General features: G+C 31.0%; 1 protein-coding gene and 1 long non-coding RNA gene across 2 annotated transcripts; one reads left to right on the forward strand and one right to left on the reverse strand.

Annotated features, from left to right (window-relative positions):
* Positions 1-5,219: 5,219 nt before the first annotated feature.
* Positions 5,220-8,024, reverse strand: LOC125386752. The gene is made up of 2 exons (XR_007227156.1): positions 6,190-8,024; positions 5,220-5,527 (listed from the first exon to the last, which is right to left on the reverse strand). It is a non-coding gene; the product is annotated as an uncharacterized LOC125386752 (long non-coding RNA).
* On the forward strand, positions 7,914-24,453 carry LOC100642351 (leucine-rich repeat extensin-like protein 5). Its single transcript, XM_003401980.4, has 3 exons — positions 7,914-8,018; positions 22,848-23,300; positions 23,920-24,453. Exons 1-3 carry the CDS (start codon positions 8,004-8,006, stop codon positions 24,013-24,015), a joined length of 564 nt encoding a protein of 187 aa, XP_003402028.1. The 5' UTR covers positions 7,914-8,003; the 3' UTR covers positions 24,016-24,453.
* Positions 24,454-24,575: the final 122 nt, after the last annotated feature.

Here is a 24,575-nt window from a genome sequence, read left to right on the forward strand (position 1 = left end):
TTTAGAGAAAATTTAGAAAATAAACAATTAGGATACTACTGCTACTACTACTACTACTACTACTAAAAAAAATTATTTTAAAAAATATAGGAAATTATGTTACAATATTGGTAGCAAAACTTTCATTTTAGAGGAAAAACAAAATTTTTACGGAAATTTAATATATGTATCAATTTTTTATAGCAAATATAATTAAAAATCGCTTACAATGGTGTCGTGTTTCGTGTAATTTTAATTAAAAAAATATCACGAACCTGTTGATGAAAGTTTCATAAAAAGAGGGCCAATAACATAAGTTTTATTGTTGCATTGTTGCTTTATCGATTACCGATCTCGGATTGAGTAATATTGCTCGCCACTACCTCTGTAGTTGGTAACAAAAGTTCAGTAAGGAAAATGTAATTGTAAAACGTAATTGTTTTATTGTATATCTAAAGATATCATCAAAATGCTAAAATGGTCCTATCGTGAGTGTATCTTAATTGAATTATTTTATTATTATTATTAAGTAAGTATTAAGCAATGATTGTTGCGTTTACATACAAGAAAGTTACAATACAAGAAACATTCGATAATTACACAAAAATCTGGTGCCAAATATTGCAATAACGAACATGTAGAAACGATTGTATTTTTCGAAAATGAGACGTGTGAACGTCGAAAAAGTCAGAAACAGAAGGTAGAAAATAACAATGCGAGTAACGAAACGATCGACAAATATTAAATACCCGCGTTAAGGTAAAACCTTTAACTCAAAAATCAAACTTCCTTGTTTTTGATTTGTTGTTAATAAAACTTTTACCGACACGTTTCTTACATCCTTCTGATTGAAATGACACCAAACACCATATAATATGGAGTATATTTGCCTACCCATTTTAATCTAAAAGATCTCACAAGTATGTTGGTAAAAGTTTAATGTTTAAAAAATCAAAAATAAGATAACTGTCGCTTTTAAATTGATACTTAGTTACATTGTTTCAGCAATATCTGTCATGTCACATTACTCGATCGCGGCGGGTCATCGAGCTTCTCGAGGCGTCAGAGGGAATTCCTCTCCATAGTGGGGATGACTCAGTGCAATGGAGACTCCCCTTTACTTGTTAAATAATCTTCTGCGAAAACTAATGAACATTTAGAAATATGTAGTGTTCCTAAACATCAAACGAACATTCCATGCGATTCAATCAGATCATTCCCATTTCTTCCATTAATTTGCAGAGAAGTATGCCACTTTTGACGCTTGCTTCATCTTTCGAATATATATTAACATTAAGCCTTGACTGCTATTTACATGTATTGCTGTTCTACAATTTTTCTTAGCGACATTGCTAATGCTTCTTTCTATTGGGCAGGATCCTTGCACGGATACATTGCATGAACATCAACAATGAAGCTTCTGGTTTCATTCTAAATCTGGTAATAATCTATGATTCTTTCACAACATCCGTATAGAGCGTTCGGTATCGTCGTGAAGATTATCCGTATCGTTTTCAAACAGATTATTTTCGTCGTTCAAGGAAACCGAAGCTACACTTACGAAGTTATATAACACAAAAGCAAAGGCTTCCTTGTGAACATTCTTTATCCCTATCAATTTGTGGACCAATAATATTAGGTAACCAGTTTAATGGAGAATGAAGTAATCGAATTCTTCTGCCATTTGCCAACGAGGAAGCATTGGGTTAAGTAACATCAACCCTTTCCAAATCAACAATTAACCAACTACGATAGAAACTCCTAACTAAATAAATTTTCTATTATTCTTTCCTCTTATGTAGTATGCGGTACAACGATTCAACATTCTCAAGCACGTCTTCAAAAACAAAACAAATATTGGCAATGTTTTTGTAAAGTAATCTACGTCTTAGGTATAAATACTAGAAATTATCGTATTTTTTTAAGGAATATTTTCCTTAGAAGTGAAAGGGATTAGTTTACAAAATGTCGTGTAGAAAAATTTTCGAAAAAATTGCCACTCATCGGAATCCTGAAAAAAATAGTAACGGTCTCGTTTTACAATTTTGTTACCTGAGCCTGTAATGAAAATTCAAACAATACGTTTCTGTATACTCACGTCAGTTGTATGTATGCTGAACGCTTCATTCATTTCTGATTATTAAGTCGAAGTTTCGAGATCAAAATCGGGCGACTATCGAACTGTTATAGATCGTTGCATTGGTTTTGAAGTCAGCTATAACTCTATCAAGTACAAAATACATAGTGCTATTTGTAAAAACCAAGGTGACCTTGTCGTTTTATTGAAGAAGTAGATTTTTGAAAAATTTTCTTATTGCCAAGTTTGAACACCCTGTATAAGTGACATAAATCTCCAAAATGTCTTGTTCAAATTTTCATTACAGACCCGGATAAAGAAGCTGCAGAAAGCGATCTTTATCGTTTGCAATTTTTTCAAAAGTTTCTTACGCGTCATCCAGTAAACTAGTCATCCTATTTCTTTAAAAAAAAAGGTCGTGTCGTTTGTTACGATGTTAAGAAAGTTATTCCGTTTTAGAGGTTGTTTGATCAGTTATGCGAGTAACTCCACATATTACGTTGAAAACCGAATCTTTGGATATTGAAAATTATTACTAGAAACTTGTAAAGCAACGGTGATCAAAATATTCATTACCCAAGTGGCATGGTTGATTAGTGATATATTAATTGCAGGTTGCGTAGGATTAAAATATCGATTAGGATAAGGTTAAGGTAATAAAATAGAGATAAGATAGAGGCTAGGTTTGATTAATTAGGATAGCTAATATCATGTGTGTATTTAGCCTATGGATGTATGTTTGAATTATAGCTGAATGTATAAATTATTACTTATTATTATACGTAGGTTCGTATATATGGTTGTGTATGTACATATTCATTCATATATATGAGATTATATAGATTATATATGTGAAGTATATATTTATTTATTTATTTTACTAATTTTTTTTATATTGCAGCGAGTATCGCATGTGATACGTGTATAAAAACGAGACGTTGCAATTCTACAAGGAAACCAATAAAGACAAAATAATATTCAACCTAACCGAACCTAACCTAACCGAAAATTATCCCACTTATTTGTACTTGTAACGATATTTGAGCATTGTTTGAGTAAACTACATAGAAATTCTTTTCGTATGTTTTGAAAGAAAATTAGTAAAATTTTCAATAATTTGTTTAATATAATTCTATTCAATATTATTCCATTATAGAATTTTATTACATCTTAGTTAAATATGTTATATCTTCGTTACATAAGAAATATTTGAGCATTTTACAAGGATAACAAATGGGATATTAAACGAACAAATCGCAGATACGTGTTAAACAGTTAAATAACCAAACATGAAGTAATCATTATTCTTTGACGTGCTGTGAATGGCGTTAAAATACTTGGCATAATCAGCATACTAACGCTTTCCCCTCTACCGTAACTAGCGCATTGCCTTCTTCGATGTTTCTATTTATACGTGCATTTGCATCGATGCGCTAATCTATTTTCACTCCTTTGCAAATAGAAAACCGTAACGCAAGCGCAATAATAATATAAAAAAAGAATCGGTGACTTTCATATGTCCTCTAAGTATTCACCTACAGAGAAACTAATCATGTCAAATTATGCCCCCCTCGAAACTATTCAACTTCTATCTGAAACATTTTTTAATATTATCGACAACAAACGAGATGTTCCAGATGATGAATTTAGATGGACCACCCGGTATATGGACCGTTTATTTTGAAAGTGGCGCAAGTCAATTTTTTGAAAGAATTGATTAAACGAGAAATTTATTCTTTAATGCGAACTTTCCGTTTATAAATAATTTGTAATTTAAATCGGAAAATATTCGTTTGTTTCTATCGATTGAAATTTCGTTAATAAATAAAATTGCATAATCAATCATTTATTTTGAAAGTGCCGCAAGTCCATTTCGTAGTCTGCCCAAACAGCGAGGCCACCGGTAATGAAATACAAATGGTATTCGAATTAAACAACAGTATGTTGTCTTTCCTGCTCTTATTTATAAAGAAAAGTGGGTCAAAGCATGAAGCGTGAAGTTTAAATAAATGAAATTTGTTAAATTACATGATTCACTAGTTTTAAAAGTGGTGTTAAGCCACTCACGACCCTGAAGAAAGAAAATATCTTAAAATTGGATAATTTGACCTAAACTCTTACGGATCACGTACGATACAACGATACTAATTGAAGATTAAAATTTTAAAAATAATAGAAATTGCAAAAGACGAGACGATTATCAAATCAGTTCGAAGTTTTATATTTGTGTATATGTATATACGTAAGGAGTGTAGACGTTACATTTGTCCCCCTTCAATGAACAAACCAATATGATGAAAATCATCTAATTTCTAATAATCGATTTAACGTATTTTCATAATCTTAAATTACTTGGATACGTTACGACGTTTTGTATTATACGTGATTTTGTAGTTCGTAAATTTGTTCGAATAAAATAAATTTTAAAAATAAGTTTATTAACATGTAATCAATAATATCGCCATACGAAATCGAACATTCCAGCAAATCTATAATAATTTCATTATTCCTATGAAATTACTTCGGCAAATCTTGGCGTAACCTCTAGTTGGCTTAATATTTAGTTTAACGCTTGTTATTTCCAATATATGATAACTAGACTGCAGACTCTTGCGCAAGTTCATATTTTTATGAACACAACTAAAAAGGCAGAACCTAAATAGAGATTTGTGTTGTCCATTAACTATGATGATAAGTATCTTTAAATATCTCGTATATTTCTGCATATTACGTATTTGCATCCTGTACATTTTTGCACGTACAAATTTTCCAAAAATGCATCCGCAGTCTAATGACACTGATTGTAAATTAAAATATATAGATCAATGTACAGAGTATTAAATATTCCATCTAAAACCTCTCGTTGGTTTTAACCAATTTCTGTAGTACTAAACTTCTAGTCAAATACCTAAATACCTAAATGGATTATGTCAGATACTTACATGATTCAGTAATTTAAAAAATTCGTGTAAATATAACATTTTGCTAGTTTACTAAATATTTACATGTACAAAAGAATGAACAATATTTACTCTCTCTCTTTCTCCTTTAATTTAAATTAATTTCTTGATACATTTAATATTAAAAAAATGTATATAAGCCACAAAATTGTTTAAATAAACAATGGGCAATATGAGAAATAATTGGTACATATAGTAAAGTATACTTTTTAGAGTATACTAAAGTATATTTACTTGTATTTCAGATTCACAGCCTATTACAAAGAAGGTTGCTGATATATAATACATATATTATATATCACACATACATCAATACATATTCACATATATACCCAATATATGCACATACCACTGCAATATAGTAACTTGATTTTTATTATGATTTAACTAGCATTAATTTTCTTACTTTTATAATCTCTTGTACAAAATGGGATATATTTCTTACTTCCCATATATTCCTAATAATTAATAAGATAGGCAATTCTTCTTCTCCAACTTTTTATGCATGGTCCTACAAGAAAACATATATAATTTCATAGACTCCAAATTATTTTACAATTTCTGTCACATTCTATAGTTCTCTATAGTTCATAGTATAGTTCACGCTCTATATTTTTGAATGCACATGTCAGGTACCAAAACACATTTCGTTACAAATAATGGTTATTCATGATCAAAAAAGAAATTCTGCCACGGATAATGATTATCAATAACAAAAAAAAAATTCTCTCATATGTAGTGGTTATCGACAACCAAGATAAAATTCTCTTACCTATTATGCTTATCGGTAATTAAAAGAAATTTTTCTCCTCGAAACTGGTTATCGATAATTAAAGTAAAATTCTCTTATCTATTGTGGTTATCAGCAACTAAAAAGATTTCGATTTTTATAACGGTTAATCATAACCAAAATCGGTTAAATTTATCTATTAACTCTTATAGTTTAACTTTTAGTCAGTTTGGCCATAACTGTTAGGCTGCCTGATACGTGGGTATATATTTCAAAACTGAATATAAAGATTACAGTCATCCCATATATTGACTGTGAACTACTAATGAACTACGTAACACGGAATGTATTTTCTTGCCAAGGCGAAACCAGATAAGAGAGAGCTACTGTATACACAAATTCATAGTCTTAAAGAAACTGAAATCTACGACGCAAGGTTTTACCTGCAAATTCGATAAGTTCCATTTGGTCCGGGTATGGTCAAGGCGAAAGAACCGAATAATTTAACAGACGAGGGAAAGAGAGCGGCGAGCCGGGCGAAGATAAAGATTGAGTCAGTGAAGAGTATCACGAACGAAGAGCAGGCTTGAGAATGAGGAGGAATTTGGTGCGGGCAGTGGAAAGCGGCAGGTGTTCCGGGTTAATATTCGTAGCGAAGAGGATTGTTTTGCAACGCTAACTCTCCGGGCAGCTTACGTGCCCGTGCTCGTCTCGTAATTAGTTTGACTTTCACCGTGAGGGCCACCATACCGAGCACACTTTCGCTCGTCTTCAGTTTTGCCCGTCTCCTCTACTTGCCTCTACTTGCCTCTGGAATTACGTTACGGAGAAAATGCCTGAATGCGTCCACAGGAATTTAGGCCGATATCAAGGACGTTCTCCCGTAACCTCGCCAGATCCGAATCGTCAATTCGATGATCCGAGAGTCGACCAGTGCGTCCCACGTGACTCACAGGGTCCTCGAAATCTTTCTGTGATCGACACAAAGCGGCGCAATTTGATCCACCACATCCTTGCAGCAGCGATGCTTACTCAATAACGGGCTTTGATGTAACCGGGCTTTGATTTCTTGTAATCTTCGAATGATCCGTTGCGATATCTCCTTCCTGCGATATCGTTTCACGAGGCGTTCAAACGCCGCGCTATGTCGCCCTCTTGTTGCACCTTCATTCAGACTTTCTTCCAGTGCAGCGTGACGATGAGGCTCGCTGCCAAAATTGTACCCAACCATTTTGCACCGTCACTTTTTTCCTCTTTCGTTCCACAAAATTATACACAACCATTTTACGCCGTAACCCTTTCCTCTTTCGTTCGATATTCAACGTTCTTAAAATCACAGGTTCATACATGATGGAAACTAAGATCTTTTTATCTCAAGTATTCATGAACTAGGCACGTGTGTCGAAATTGACTGCGACGACAAGCATCGAGCTGTTATCGTTTTGGTAACCGAACTGTGTTTGGTAGAAATACAAATTTACCATAACCTAATTTATGTTGACTCTTGTTTTTATCCTGCCATCTAAAGGAAACAGACGTAACTACGTAATAATAATATGATCTGTGCTTTCGTTTCTTTTAATGCCGTTATAAGGATGCGCGAGAATATTTTTGCTCAAGTTGCTATATAAAAAACCTTGTCAAGAAGAAAGGTTTATCGAATATATTCGCTACAATTGGCTTACGAACATGCGTGGCCCGTGTGAAAGAAATCTGCAAAATTTTATTCTCACATTTACACTCGATAAACAAAGAAGCAGAGCGGCTGAAAAATACCGTTGAAAAATGAAATTAATGGACGTATCGTCGATCGATTCTCTAGAACCTCGACGCGGCTGGATAACGATCACGCGAAAGCGTTTCTATTAAATTAATTAAAATAAAATACACGGTAAATTAAAGAAGATCCTTTGTTCGCGCTTCCGATCACACCGGTTTGAATGGCGAAAAATTTCCCGGCGTAAATTTCGCCTCCGTAAACCATTCTAGACGGGCCAAGACGAAAACCAGGGATGCCGTTAATCCGTAATAAGATCAGGGTTACGTAGTCACCTGAACGAAGATCGCCCGATCGATGATCGAATGAGCGAAGGAAGAGGATCGAGGATGTTCCTTTTCCCCTCTTCCAGCTCGTATAAAAGTCCGAATGTGTCGATCCAGCCGGCACAACAGTGAAAGATCGTCGGTGAAAGACGTTCTCCTTTGCGACATCTACCTTTCGTCCTCGTACCCTCTTCGGTCGCCGCGAAATACAACGATGTTGATCTATCTGGTGAGTTGTTCGATTCCTCCGTCGTGTCAGTTCTTTAACTTTGTCGCCTCTACCGATTTTTCCAATTTTCTGAATTTCCGATTTTCACGATGCCACGTCCTTTCTGCACGTCGACCGTTTATGCAAAAGAATTGGCTAAAGAAAAAGGGGGGCAAAGTTTATGAGAACTGTGAAACAATCGCGATTGTGTTATTACACTCTTAACAGATCTAGTGAAAAATTCTTTCAAATGTTGTTTCGATCGAGCCAAAAAAAATGTTTGTCAAACGTTATTCGAAAAAGTGTTTCAAATAAAAATTGTTCCATTTCAAGGGGGATGTCTTGTTATGATATCTAGATTTGTCTAAATGCAGGCGTTTTCGAGATCTCAAGGTGCTCTTTGTTTTCTCTTTTTCTTTTTTTTAATGTGAATTATACAATTTTCCATTCTCTACAAAATAGTATTAGGGTACTTGTATCTGAAAGTGCCTAGTTTAAAAAATATTTCGATCTTAATTTCGTGGAATTAAGTGCACGTCAGACGAGGAGAACGTAAACATAAAGCGCTGCCATCTTTTCTTGTCTTTTATACGGTAAGTTTTAAAAGATTAAAGTTGAAATATCTTTTAAACTAATCATTTTTCAATACAAGTACCTTAATATCATTTTGTAGAGAATTAAAAAATGCATCGAATGGTGCATAGTAAAATGTATAGTTCCATTTAAAAAAATAGAGATCGCCTTGAAATCTCGAAGGCGTGTCCACCTAAACAAGATTTGCGATCATCGCAAAATATCCCTCTAAAAATAAAGTAATTTTTTTTGATAATTTTATTTGATACACCTTTTCGGATAGTGTATAGTTTAGCAGATATTCGCGTGGATCGATTAAAATGAAATACCCTGTATTTTATGTACGTATATAATGATAAACAGAATTATAACACCTGACTCTAATAGTCATTCCAATAGTACCCCAGTTTCGATTAGAAATGTTTTTCTTCTCTTTTTCTAAATATTCTCCCTCGGAAGAATATGATTCCAAAGATAAAACCAAAATTCACTCGTGCAAGTTTCAATTCCCCAAAGCGTTTCCGAGTATTTTTTCGAAATGTTTCAGAATTTCTTTCATAATCGTATAAAGTCTTATCGTATCGATATCCGAGAAATATATGTACAGTGGATACAGTGAAAGTTCGAATTCGGATAATTACTTGATTCTTATTTGGCAATGCTACTAACCAGTAATTGAAAATAACAGTTATCTTAACAATATTTTTTGAAGCCATGTCATTGAGTAAAAATTAATTTTAATTCTAATTAAATTTAAAGAAATTTCTGAAAAAATGGAATGCTTAAAGATATTAATTTTCCATTGTCCTGATTACGAAGAGTCATTATCGATGATGGAATTTAATTTTGATTATAAATAATCGATATAAATGACCAGATTCTTTTTAGATTACCAATAACTATTATCGATGATCCGAATTTTGTTTTGGTTATCGATAACTATTATCGATGGTGACAATTTCTTTTTATTACCGCTAACCAATATCAACAACAAAAATTTTCTACTTACATTCTACTATTGTCAATTATTATATTATTACTGATAATTAGTATTCATTGACAACATATAAAAGCTTAATTATAAAACTCATATATGTTATTAAGCAAAGAGAACTATATGGAAATATATGAAACAAAAGAATAGGATAAAAATATTGTAATACAATATTTTATTGTATGTTATTCTTTGTTCCACATATTATTTTCATACCGTTTCTTGGCATAATAAAATACATAAGTTTTATAATTAATCTTTTTCAGATTGTCAATAAATATGTACAAACCATCAGTAATATTAACAACAATTGACAATAGTCCAGTGTAACGAAAGGATACTTCTGCCGTCGATAATGGTTATCGACACCTAAAATAAAACTCGGTCCATCGATAATGGTTAATGGTAACTAGAAAATATTTCGCTCATCTATATTGGTTATTGGTAAGCAAAATTAAATTTCCGTCATCGATAATAGTTATCCGTAACCAAAATAAAATTCCCATCATTGATAATGTTTACCGCTAATCAAAAATATTTTAATCATTTATAATGGTTATTCGTAACCAAAAGTTTTAAATTACAGAGTTCTATAATTACTTTCATACCATAACTTTTTAATTTGCCTTATAACGGTTATGATGTCTGATAGTAGCTAAAGTAGGTAATATTTTTAACAACACGTTGATGCTCATTTTTCCGTAATCAGCGATCTGTTCTTCACGACTGATCTTCGTGTAATTTGATCTCCTGTGGTACCTGTTGGCTACCCTTATATGTCATGACTTCGTTTTCGAATCGTTTATAATTTGTTCGCAATTTGCAACTGAAATATACTATCTCGATCCATGCAATTTGAATTCTATTCCAAAAGTGAGATCACAACTGACAAGTTTGTGCGCTAAAAGCTGTCTCGAAATATCTAAGAAATAATAACAAAATTAGATGAAAAGAAAGCTGTGGTTCAATAAATTCATTTCACTTAACTGAATAAATTGTATCAAAACGTTGTAAAAATGAAATTTATCAACAAAACATTTGAAATTAAACAAATTTTCGATATTTATATTTGGAATCATTATATATATAATGAAGGAACTTCAACCAAGTGATGTAAAACACAAAGGAATAATCAAAAGCAGGACGTACACTTAGTCAAGTACAACAAACCATACGCATAAAACTTTCCATTAAATTAAATGATTAACAATTCCAAAAAAATACAAGAATACAATTTATAAAGATAAAATGGGATAAATAGTAAAGCAAAATGTAAATAATAAAATATTGTCAAAATAGTTATTCGATTATTTACTCGAAGTATTACATATTTTAAGTCCTCTATTTTACACAGAAAAGTGCAGCATTTTCGTTTAATCTAAAATCTTTCTATTTTGAACGTATAAAAATACGAAATACAAATACTGTGAACTAAAAAAACAAAAATTTTTATTTATTTTTATTTATTATTATGTATTATTATTATTATAATTATTGTATTAGGTTTCTGCCCATTAGAAGCTTAGGTGATAAGCCGGTTCCAAATATAAGCAAGAAAGTAAAGTAAAGCAGACATTATTATAAAAATATATGAGTAGACACATAACTAAGCATATTTCAAAAAACAAAAATTATTTCACAGTAGTTTTATAGAGTCAAAAGAAACCGAGCAAAAAATATCCCAGTTATGATAATTCGCGATTAAAACTCAACAGCCAACCTCATTTTCCGCTCCAAATCTGCTGAGAATTAGAATGCTCTAGAAGAAACTTATATCAAAGTAACTGTATCAATTGTAAAACGTTTTTATCCATTTTAGTCTATAATTACATGTTATGGGTTTCCATTTACTCTATATATGTAATGTAATATTATAATACGTAAAAAAGGACAATCATAATTATTAACATCTCATAAAAATGAAAGATATTTGATATATTCAATATATCAAATTATTATTATCATTACTTTTTATTATTTATTATTATTATTCTTGCGTCAACCTTTCGCCCATTACAAGCTTAGATAATAATCGGAATAAGGATATAGGTAAAAAATTAATAATATTACAAAAATATCTAATTAAACATAAAAATATCAATATTTCTTTGATATAGTGTTAGATTTGTATTATCTCTTTCAGTCTTATTCCATCCTTCTTACTAGTAATTAATATCGCATTACTCTAAATGAAGGTACGTTATCTCTTAGTACTCTAGGCAAATTACTCTAATTAGTAGTGCAGTCTCTTTACATCATCTTCAGTCTCGCTTTCATAATTTGCCTTCTGTTTTTATTTGTACTGCGTATATATTTTTAATCTGAGTTCGCTATACGTTGGGCAGTCTTTTAGGATGTGTTCGATCGAAGCATTGCTGACTGACACATTAATTAAATATCATCAACGCGAACGAGAGACTTGTGATCTGATACGACTGCCAAATCCTTCCGGTTCGTAATTAAATGTATACCATATACTGGCCTATCTAGCGCGATTCTAGAAATAATATTAATTTTAAGGAAACAAGCTAAAAATATATAACAAATTTTACTTGTAAAAGTCTTCGTTCTAAAAATAATTAATTTTGAGATACATACACTTAATTCATATACAAACTGAATAGTATATATATAATACTTTTTAATTTATCGTTTATTAAAATATCACATCAAATAATGCAATATCGATAACATCGCAAATTATTAAAATAAATACGTACTGTTAAAAACAGAGGATCTTGTTAATTTTATTTACTCTATGTGTTTCACGTATCTACATATCACGTATATATAACCATACCATGTGAAATTTTCTCTTTTCCTTCTCTTTAATTTATCTCGTTCGAGCTGTCTCCTACAAAAGATACCGAGAAGTAAATTTCATACTTAAATTCCATAACGAGTGTGGCCGTGCTTCTTTCGTGGGCGTCGATGCATCAACATTTTACGATTTCACTTGATTTTAAAGCAGAGATCTGGCCAGAATCGTACACTTCACATGCATTTTGCTAGAGAAACGAAACTTTTCCCCCGTCTTAACGATGAAAGAGAAAAAAGTTTATACTTTGTAACTTATTTTATTTAGTTTATTCTGTTATAAAAATTTTTGAGGTTATGAGCCTTACTATGAACATATGATCATATATGATGTTTACACTGGCAGTATAGTATAAATAGAAATATAGATGTCTCTTTTAATCGATAAATTGAACTGTTTACTTTGAAAGTGGTCTAAGTTTATCTTCCTTTGTTTGGAGATATTGAAGCGACGTTTCCATCGATTGAAAAATCCTCATAAGATCTACTTGGCTTTTTTTAGAATTAATTCGACCAGTATCTTCCTTCAGTGTCATAAATAGACTGAAAGACACTTTCAAAATTGTACAGTTCATTAAATTTTAATTATTTAAAATTTATATTTTATGCTTCAATCTATATATGTTTATAGATAAGAGCAGGAAACACAAAATACTGTTGCTTAATTTCAATATCATTTGTTTTTGATCATTAATGCCTCGACTATTTGAACAAACTACAAATTACAGAAAATGAACTTACAGCACTTTCAAAGTAAATGATTATGCAATTCCATTTATTAACGAAGTTTCGATTAATTAAAACAAACGAATAATTTGTAATTTAAATTAAAGCTTGTTTATAAATAAAAAGTCCACATTAAAGCATATATAAATTTTTCATTCCGCCCACTTTTGCAAAAAATAAACACACCAGTTTCAATCTTATTAATCTTTTAACGCATATCAATGTAACTATAAACCAGTGGGATAAGAAAAAAAAATATCGATAAAATACCAGAGATCCAAAATAACGATTATTTTAAACATTTCTTGGGAAAGTAATAAAAAAAATTCCGACCATTTATATTGGTTACTAGTAACCAAAATTAAATTTCTGTCGTCGATGATGATTACTGATGAACAAAAAAATTTGTATCGCTTATGATAAATCCGTATACTAAAACCGTGACCAAAATTTTTAAATCAAAGATATTACCTCTTATACTATAACTTTTTAAATTTATCTTATAACAGTTATAATGTGTATAAAAAATTAAAAACTATGTTTTATTAGCCTAAAAAAAATATAATGAAATAAAAATGTTTAGACTTTTTGCTTCATTGAAAATAATAAAAGCAAAGAAGCAAATAAATTTGCTCTCAAATACAGAGCCTGTATCGTTAAAGTAATTACTTCGTTTCACGGTTGTATTGCTAACGACGATGCATCTTTACGGACGATTAATCTTCCAATTCGTTCCGATCAATAAAACGTTCACGGAAGAAAAAGCTCATCAATGCAATGTCAAGCATCTGAACGTACGAATAAGGAGAGCAAAAATGTACAACGATGCAGTTGGTCCGCCGTTCGAAAGTAGCCGAATTGTTTTCACGATGAAAGTTGATCGCGTATTCCGCGTGCATGTGACCACGTACTCACGTGATCAATCTGTCGTAAGCAAGCACCTACGTACAGTGGTTCACGAAAGTATTTGAGAAACTTTTCATATGTACAGTATGTTCTGTTTAACCGGAAACGGTCAAATATCTGGATAGGTACGAATGATGCGAAAAAATATTTCAGGCAAAAATCGTTTGACGCCAAAGGGAACATATTGTGTTTTTGTACGTTTTGCGACCATCTTGAAACATCTTGCAAAGGTGACATTAAAATTTGTAACCTCCGTAATACTTCTATTTTTTAGTTCATACTCTTATAGCTGACATTCAGACGTTGCCGAAATACTACAATATAAATACTATATATATAACAGAAATATTACTAGAAATACTTGTGTACCATTCATTATCAAAATGTGAACTTCAAAATTCCACAAAACAATGCAAGGAATTAACCTACAAGTGACCGCAATCGCAAGTCACTCGCAACTGACTGACCGTTTTGGAAACATTAGAAAACTGCGAAACCATGTGGCGGCAATGCGATGTAAGTAGTGGCATTATGAAAAACATCTTTATGTGTTCCCATGGTATACATTAGGTAACGCTAATGCTAATGGTATATCGAATTTTGAAGTTTATATCTCGATAGTGGATGATGCAAAAGACACGGGTTTGTAATGTTTTGAAAACGTCCGAATGCCAGCAACAAGCATATATAATAAATATATAATAAAAAAAATTAATTAAAAAATTTAATACTATCTTTACATGACGTTTCAAGGTCGTTGCAAAACCAAATACATAAAAGTACAATATGTCTTTCTCGAGATCATACAACTGTTGTCTAATAAATTTGTCGTATTATTCGTATTATTGCAGATATTTGAACATTTCGAGTTAAACAGGACATTCTGTATATAGCAGAATTTGTAGTAGCCGAATTAATTGGGAAAGAGATGACTATTCGAATGAAGGAATTTGGATAGTAAAACACGCGTCCTTTTTTTAACTATAACACTTTACAAAGCAATCTACCTTTCATGACAATTGATCAATATTTGTCTGTCTTGTTTTTATCGTCTCGTTTCATTAGTCATGGTACTGAAGCATCTTTAATATAGAAAGACTTCAAATAAAAAATGAAATATCGAACACCGACACATCATATATCTTAAAAAGAATAATTACAAGAACAATTATAAATAATACGATATTGTTGTAACTATAACTTACGTAGCCAGGTTTTGAAAATATAAATTTCAGGTTTTAGATTAAAGGTTTGAGATTCGTAAGCTTAACGTTTTATGACATTTATCCAAAAACTATAAGGTACAGATGGAAAAAATAAATAAATAAGTAATGATACTAATGAAAGAATATACAAAAATACAAGCTAACATAATATGTTAAATAAATATAATATAAATTAATATGTTAAAAAGGACACTATTTAAACAATAGCATACTGCATTGCTGATTTATTGAAACATCGTATAACATTACTCACGTATAATAATGTCCAGATACTTATTTTTTAATTCCATACAAATTTTTCTCTGTTTTTGTTTCTTGATATCAATCGTAGATTTTCTAACGTCAATATTAGTTTCGTACTAGGGTAATAGGGAAGATATAAAATTGTAAGAGGTATATGTAATACTAAAAAACATAAGCAGAAAATTGCTTGCAATATTTATTGCAATTATCTTGTTAATAGAAAATTCGTATAGTAGATCTTCGCAGATCCCACTGTATTATACAAAACATTTTGATATCTCATTAGTACTATAAAGAGACACGACTATAGTAATTACACTGGTGAATTTTGAAATGGATCTAGAAATTGACATAGGGATACAAGATATTGGGATAGTGCAAAAGTTCGTACCCAATTCTAACAGATGTCACTAAATTATTTGTGTGCAAGTCACATCTGTTGCTGCATGCTCGAACTTCATAGCGGATAAAAATAGCGATATTCAAGTGTTATTTCAACAGCAGACATTTGTTCTCTGACAGTTTTTACATTGTAAGAAAAAGATGTTGAAAATGAACGGAGAAAAGATTCAGTTACATCGTGTTATGCTCTACAAATTACGGAAAATGATAAACAATGACGTTTTGCTTAATTTATCGGAAAATAATCCAACTTCAAGTGAAGAAGTTCCAGAGAATCTTTTTTATTGTACAAAGAAGTGGTGCGTGGTCTTGGAAAACGTCCTGAATATTTTTTACGACAATTTCCGCTGTTACACCTTCCTGGAATTCGTAGAGCATGACATGACGCATGGCATGACATGAAGGAAACGAATCTTTCCCTCGCTCATTTTCAGAATTTTTGCTTTACGATGTAGAAACTATCGAAACACAAAAGTTTGCTGCTGAAAGAGCGATCGGATGTCTCTCGTTTATTCTCCATGAAGTTTGCACATACAGTAACAGATGTGACTTGCAGACAAATAATCTACTGACATCCATTGGATCGGGCACGAACTTATGCACTGACCTAATTTTTATTGGGAACGTACACTTTGCAAAGATCAGCAAAGTATCTAAATAGTAAATTATTCGCCATAATCAGCCACAATAGCTGTCTCTAACGCTGTAACGAGATATGACTTTCGTTATTATATTAGTGAAATTAGAAACAGATCTGATAACTTACATAAGACTTACAGAATATTTATTGGCAGCATACAATTCGCAAAAACTAACAAAGTATTTGGACAGTTAATTACTTCCTATATATATTAATGAGCCATAATAGTACAAGCGATAGTGAGACCATCTTTAGTATTAGCTACATGTTTAAGACTGCTATTCATGTAGCATACTAATTGTTCAAGGCGTATGTTTGCGATAAGTGTCTCGTAATTTCTATATACATTTTTGCATTGATTTCAAATTTTACTATTATAATATATAATGAAGTTTTTCATATCTCATTACAGTAACGAATTTTCAAAAAATTTCGTATAATAAATAAATTTATTAAAAAATTCTGTAATAAATATTTGAATAATTTCATGAGACTATACTTTTATTCGGACTGCTACTGATATTTACTACAAATTGAATGGTCATCACAACTCTTATTTTCAAGTTATTTCATTATAAAACTGTTACTTACATCATATGTGCCTTATAATGAAAGACTAAATAAAACAAATGCTGCTAGATTTTTCCAATAAGTGTAACAAGTAGGTACGACCAAGTAGTTATAGTCTCATAATATCTACATTATAAAAGATTTTTATTTTAATTTTTTTGATTGTAAAATTTATACTACGTGGTAATAGGTCAAGTAAATAAAGAAAGTTCATATAAATTTATGTCAGAAAATGCTTTATTGAAGAGTTATATAAGCGTTAGTAAAAATTTGTATTAATTGTTTTGGCAGTCACAATAAATAAATGTTCGAAATTTCTTGCATTCTGCAAGAATGCAAGCTTTCATTCGAATTAATGATTATCGGACTCTTTCAAATATTCCTGTTGTCGTGAAGATAATGGTAAATGCATTTTGGATGCATTCCCAAAGCTGGTTTCTGCCTCTATCACATTTTCATAAATCAACTGTTTAGCATGAGCCCATAAATAATACTGTCTACGATTCTGCATAACGAGTCTCAAGGAAAACCTTCCCGGAAATTTTTAAACCCTCATGACTCTTCAGCAAAGCACTTTCGTACATAAATTTCTATAAATTCCTTTTATCTGCTTAACCTCACTAACACGTAGCATAAATTTTGTCCCGACCTTTGTAGTATACACTTTGTGTTAACTGCAATGCAAGTATAATTAATGCAATTTGTTTCAGAGTAGGTACGATCTGTATTCTTTACTGCAATTAATATATTCACCAAAAAATTCTATCATGAGTGTTCGAATACTTCCGTGAGTCCGTGTAAGCGCATACATACTAGAAACGCAGCGAAAGAGCAGTCGTGACCGTTTCGCAATCAATTTTCTACCACGTTAAATTGTTACGCTTATGCAACTGCTCTCCCTTTCCTGTCGTACGGAACGAAATTCGAAGAAACTACGTAAACCGACACCTACGCGCGATCTTGGCGCTGCTGGATCGTCAACACTAACAGTAAGTTCCCACATCTTCGAGGAAATTTCACTGTTCGCTGCTCGGCCGGTGTTGGTGCTCAACGACCGTTTCGTTATCTTTCTCGCCGACGTAACTATTCTTGTATTGTGTCCTGCCAACACCGATGCGATAATCTCGTTAACCGTTGAAGTATTCTTTATCTTCAGTTCTATCATTTCCTCATCATTAGCTATATCTGCTTTGTCCTTTCTTTATGAAAGAGATTCTGTCACAAGAATTTTGATACAGTTTACCGTGGGAGTAAATAAACTAAAATCGCGGTACAATACAATAGACTAAAATAATAATGATAATAAGCAGATAAAAACACTCACAGCATCTTTTCAAAGAGGAACAGATATACACATAGCAATCACACAAGCAGATACACAATATACGCAGTTAAACATAAATACAAATATGCTAGATATATACACCAGAATAACCAGAATTACCAGACCAAACAATAGAAAGATGTAAGACAAAACCATTACATGGAAAACGTATAAATAATATAAACGCTGAATCCATGGCTCGAAAAAGGAGATTTGTAACCAGAAATTGCAGGATTTATGATAGCCATTTAGGACCAAGTTATTAAGTTACCAGGAATTACAGACAATACATATTGGAAGAAGGAATTGAAGATGATAAATGTAGCAAATGACAGCTCGTTACTAAGTTACTAGGAATCACAGAAAATACATATTGAAAGAAGAAATCGAAGATGATAAATACAGCAAATAACAGTTCACGTCAGAAACTATGAAATGTGACACATTATACACAAACAGATATAAGCAAGCAACAGGAATCATTCACAAGATCATACTAACATCCAAATGTTTTCGTAAAAATATACAAGAATTAGGCCTGAACATAAACATCCATACATGCATACAAAAATCAGTTCTTTTAATAGCTACAAATATAACACACTCATTTCTACTGTTAGATAGGTCAATATAGACAGACTTGGCATCATGCCCATATACGTGCATACATAATACCCGTACTGATGAATATATGGATAATAATAATATTTTATTGTACACCAGACTTTATGTCTGTTACAAGAAGGTCTTTTGGCGCAGTGAGCTGGTTCATTTAAATATACTTTTTCTTATCTTAGCGACGATTATTCTACATACATTTTAAATACATTTATTTATTACAATATACATTAGACGTAAATATAGTATACATAATAATGACATAATATGCATGTACGTGAACTTAAACTATACTACTAATATACTATAATATCAAAATATTTAACTACACTTGTAATATTGTTCAGTGTTTATTCTTTAATGCTAAATAAACTGAAATATTAAGTAAAGAATAGATACTATAAAACGAAATATTATATTATATTTACGAAATTTTTTCTAACAGTCTAAGTCATTCGCAAATTTATCTTATTTTATTCATTCTAAGAAATTTTATTAAAAAACGTGTCAACCAATGACCACTGTGGCGATCAATAAGTTAATTATGTTTTGACAAATGTTTATACATGATATATTATGTGCTGTACGTAATATTTTACATAATTGTAGAATGACATGTATTATACATTGTGAATTTTTTGAAACAAAGTATAGTTTAGAAGATACATATTTATGTGGATCGATTAGATGAGACACACTTTGTACACTATGTACATAGATACACTTTATATCATTTGTGATCACTTGATTGAACAACATTCTTTTTATAGGAAAATCTTGTATAAGATCGCATAATGAAAGTTGTAAATTAATAATATTTCATTTTATAAAACGAATTGCATAATCAAAACAATATTTAAATGTTTAAATGTTCATGATCAAAAAAGGATGACAAAAGTTTAATATAAAAATTTAACGAAATATTCAATTTAACAATAAGATAAAATCTTTTCTTTTGTAAATAATCTCTGATAAACATCTGATCTAAATATTTAATCAAAAGAACAATGATAAAGAATAATGAGTTTAGGCTAAATAAAACGTTTCTATTGTGTGGGGATTCAAGAAAGAGCGAGAGAGATGTAGGGAGAATGATGAGAAAAAAAGAGAGTTTCGTCCTGGGTCCGCTGCTAAACTCGTTAATTAATAACTTAGTCGTTTGGAAGTTGTGCTTGTAGGAAATGCTTAGAGTGGGAACACTAGTGGGAAAGTTTCACGTGTCGCACTACAGTAGGTTAAGTGGAAAGGTTAAGTCACATATCTGCAACGTCATTGCTACAGATAGTACGAAAATAGCTTATCTATATGCATATTAAATAAGGAAGCCGTTTCTGCATTGAGACTGAAAATATAACAGTTTATATTTCGGAAGTAATTTTTCTCAAAACCTCTTGACTCTTGACCAGAAACGTTTATCTAAATCAACACGGCAGCGTAGATCTCTGGTGGCAGAGCGGAAAAGCTTCCTGCAATTGTTTCTATAAACTTACTACTCAAAAGATAACAGTCGAGATGAAATAAATAAAGTGATAGAAAGCGGTTCAGTTAATTAAAAGATTCAAACGAAAAATCACATATTGTTTATATGATAATTGGCTGACTTCGTTATCCGAAATATATTATTTTTCTAATTTAATGATACTCGTTTATGTTGACATTTTAATCATGGGAATTCCATTCAAGAAACTTTCACGAAATCAATGAAATCTACTACCAATTAATCTACTATTCAATTAACTACTAGTTTCGTAATCAGCCAATAAGGGGATAATTATACGACTTTTAAGAAACAATGCAGCAGATTCTCCTGCATAAAGAAAAAATAAACAGAGCGAGGAAACTCGAAAAGGAAAAGCCAGGATGCGAGAGTAAAAGTAAAAGGCACTACTTATTTTTTGAAATATAGTCACTGCACTGGAAATAATTAGTATGACACTTTAATTACGCTGTCTTTGTTCTCTCTCTTCTCCTTTTTCCTTAAGAAAATCAGTTTCTTTTCAACGGTTAATATCAATACTTAATAAAGACAACTTACTTAATTTCTAAAAAAAATTAAATCATAAATCCTTTACTTTGCCACTACCTGATACTGGCTAATTTGTTTCATCATCTTCGCTACTGAATTTATTTTCATTTATTAGAATTCATGTTTAATTTAATTTTTGGCGTGAAAGAATTAATTCGGAATATCGAATTAATTCTAGATAACTCTGTAATATATTCTGCAAACGTAAATCAAATTCCTGCATAATATTAACTTCGAACTTAATACGTTTGTTTATTCAAATTTACTAGCAGTCGATAGATATGAGAGATTACATATGTTTTAAGATTTACGCTTTTTTACATGAAAATAAATTATTTTATCATGTCTTGTTATTCTTGACATTCTTGTCTGATACTCGTTGAAAGAATGTTATTACTTAATTCAATTAAGAATTTCAATCTCTTTAAAAAGTAAAAGTAAAATATTTTAGGTATAAAAGTAAAATTTAGAAGACCTTACATTTGACTTCAATAACTCAGTGTAAATTCATTAATATTCTATTTTTGACATTGTTTCGATAAATACAGGGTGGTCCGTCTGACACAACATATTTACAACTGTGTAACAAAAAATTGTTAAACCGAAATTTATCAGTATCGTGTTTACAATAAATGTCTATAATAAAAAATTTCGAAAATAATTTGTTTTCGTGAAGAAACCAACCTCGCCTTGGATTTCTTAAGTACGATCATATTTTTTTCTTATTACATCGTAGTAGACGTCAAGACGAATTCGAACTACGGAAGAATAAGAATCTATGGTAATTATCGTAATCAGTGAATAGTGCATCTAAAACGGGTTTAAAACGATGTCAATGCTTTTCTACTGTTTTCCTAAAAGGAAAGTGTAATTAAATGTGAATTAAACGTCTACAGCTGATACTATGCAACTGTCCTCTTTAGCGAAATCCATTAAGCTAATTGTGGTTATTTGCAACTACTGACTTCTACATTTATTAGCATTAGATTTACTTTAAACACATTTATTGGATTTAATGAATCGAAATTGTTAACTAATTTATATGTAAAGCTAATGAATTAGAACTTGAATACAAAACGTTTATTTATCACAAAATATGATATTCACTATGGATATAAAAAATATACCTAAATCGTAAATAGGCTTCTGAATCCGAGTAATTCAAAACTTTAAATCCAGCGCAAACTTATTATTAATATTATGCATTTTATATTTAGATAAAATAGAAAGGTCATAAAATTAGGAAATAGAAATAGGCGATACTAATCAATTTTTAACTTGATGAAAATGCTTTCTACATATATGAATGTCGCGACAGAATATAAATTTAACTATAGAATAATTAACAAATTGATCACTAAACGGAATTACTATACAATTTCATGTTTATTATGTGTGTACGACGTATGTCAAATGCCCACTTTTATCACTTTTCTTCTTCTCGAATTACAATCAAGATGATACAAAATAGCTTTATCAAAAAAATGAAACTTTAATATTTTAGTCTAATAGAAAAGGAACAATATTCAATAAATTTCACCGTTCGTTCATAAAATGAAGTTTGTACCTTATTTAGACATCATAAAAAAGAATCATTTTGAACATTATAATCGATATTATATAATCGATATAATCATTATTGCGATTTGATAGTTCTGCAATTCCAATTGTCACAAATAAAATATGTTACAAAATGGAAAATCACGTAAAATGGACATTCCTCGTTTTTTCTCCTTAACCTTCAATTTCATTATAATAACTTCGAAATATTGAAAATTCTTTCAGACCACGCTACTATTGATAGCTTCTACGACAGTATACTCGAAACCAGCACCGGAACCACCTAGCTCGTACTTCCCTCCATCGAGCGGTGCTAGTCTCTCAAGCGGTAGTTATGGTCCCCCAGACCGCTATGGGCCACCCCAACAACAACCTGTTGTCCATAAACACGTTTACGTTCATGTACCACCTCCGGAAGCGCCAGAATACAAACCACCAAAATACATACCACCCGCAGCACCACCACAGAAACATTACAAGATTGTGTTCATAAAAGCACCTACTCCACCAACACCAACAGCACCAGCTCTACCACCATTACCGCCTCAAGATGAAGAAAAGACTTTGATCTACGTACTGGTGAAAAAGCCGGAAGAGGCTCCAGAAGTTGTTCTCCCGACTCAAGCACCAACGCAACCCAGCAAACCAGAAGTCTATTTCATTCGATATAAGACACAGGTAAAGCACACAAAGTTTAAACATTTAAAGCAAAATTATGCTGATAATCGTAAACAAATTCGAGTGATTGGACGTGGAGCAAAAATGAGACACTAAATAAATACAATTGTGAATATTATAAACATTTATTATGATAACTGCATTCAAAAAATCTAATCAAGATATCTACTTAATACTGATTGACATAATCATTACTAATGAATGAATATTAAAATAAACAATATTATATTACATACTTCATGAACTGAATTTGTGTTTACCTTCATAATGTGTATACACAGAGTCACAAATTTGTGGTGTATATAAATACATATAAAGATATGTATGTAAAAAAATTAACACTACTTTAAAGAATCATTTTTTCAAAATCAATTTTACCATTACTATATCCTATCATATATAATTACAATTGACATGTAATATTTTATTATTGAGAAAAATTATTTAGAAATGATTTTATTTGGGATTAGAAAATATCCACTATAAGTAAGCAAATAGTAATTAGATGTTAGATAAATTTAAAAAATGACTGTTAAAAGTCAATGATGCACTTATTTATCATAAATACAGGAATTTCTTAAAATAAGTTGTAAAGGGCTGTAATTTTCTTATGTTACAGAAGGAACAACAAAATGCAGAATATGGACCTCCACAGCAATCACCTCCTTCAGATAACTATGGCGCTCCACCATCAAGCCCTGGTGGTCCTTATTAAATAATCCTATCCCAAAAAAATGCTCTGAATCAAATACTCAAAACACGTGAATCTCGTGAATTATAGAGATTTTAGTCAATAACAATACTCATCATCTATGAGATTTTGAGAAAATCAATCTGTAAGCAATGTGATTACTATTACAAAGTTTTGTGACTTCTATGATTAGACTTAGATACTATTTATCTCTATCAATGATAGTATACTAAAGACACTTTGTAATGTTAATATCATTAACCATAAGTTGAGATGGAAATTCATGCATAATACTTGTATTAATTTATTATATGTATTACTTTTATCTCTATTAATTTCAAATTATTATCAAATGAATCAGAAAGAAAGTTATACAATCAGAAATATCTTTACTGCAAATTTCAACATTATTTTAGAGCACTATTCACAAAGGATTATCACGTATAGAAAGTTAACAAATTCAGAAATTTCTGATTAATACAAGATATACAATGAAAATTATTGTAACTAATATATATGTATATTTTAATAAAACTATTTGTACTTTTGTAAAAAGTTTCACTTCATTAGTTTTACATTTATTT

This window comes from Bombus terrestris, chromosome 17, assembly GCF_910591885.1.
Source record: "Bombus terrestris chromosome 17, iyBomTerr1.2, whole genome shotgun sequence".
Taxonomy (NCBI): domain Eukaryota; kingdom Metazoa; phylum Arthropoda; class Insecta; order Hymenoptera; family Apidae; genus Bombus; species Bombus terrestris.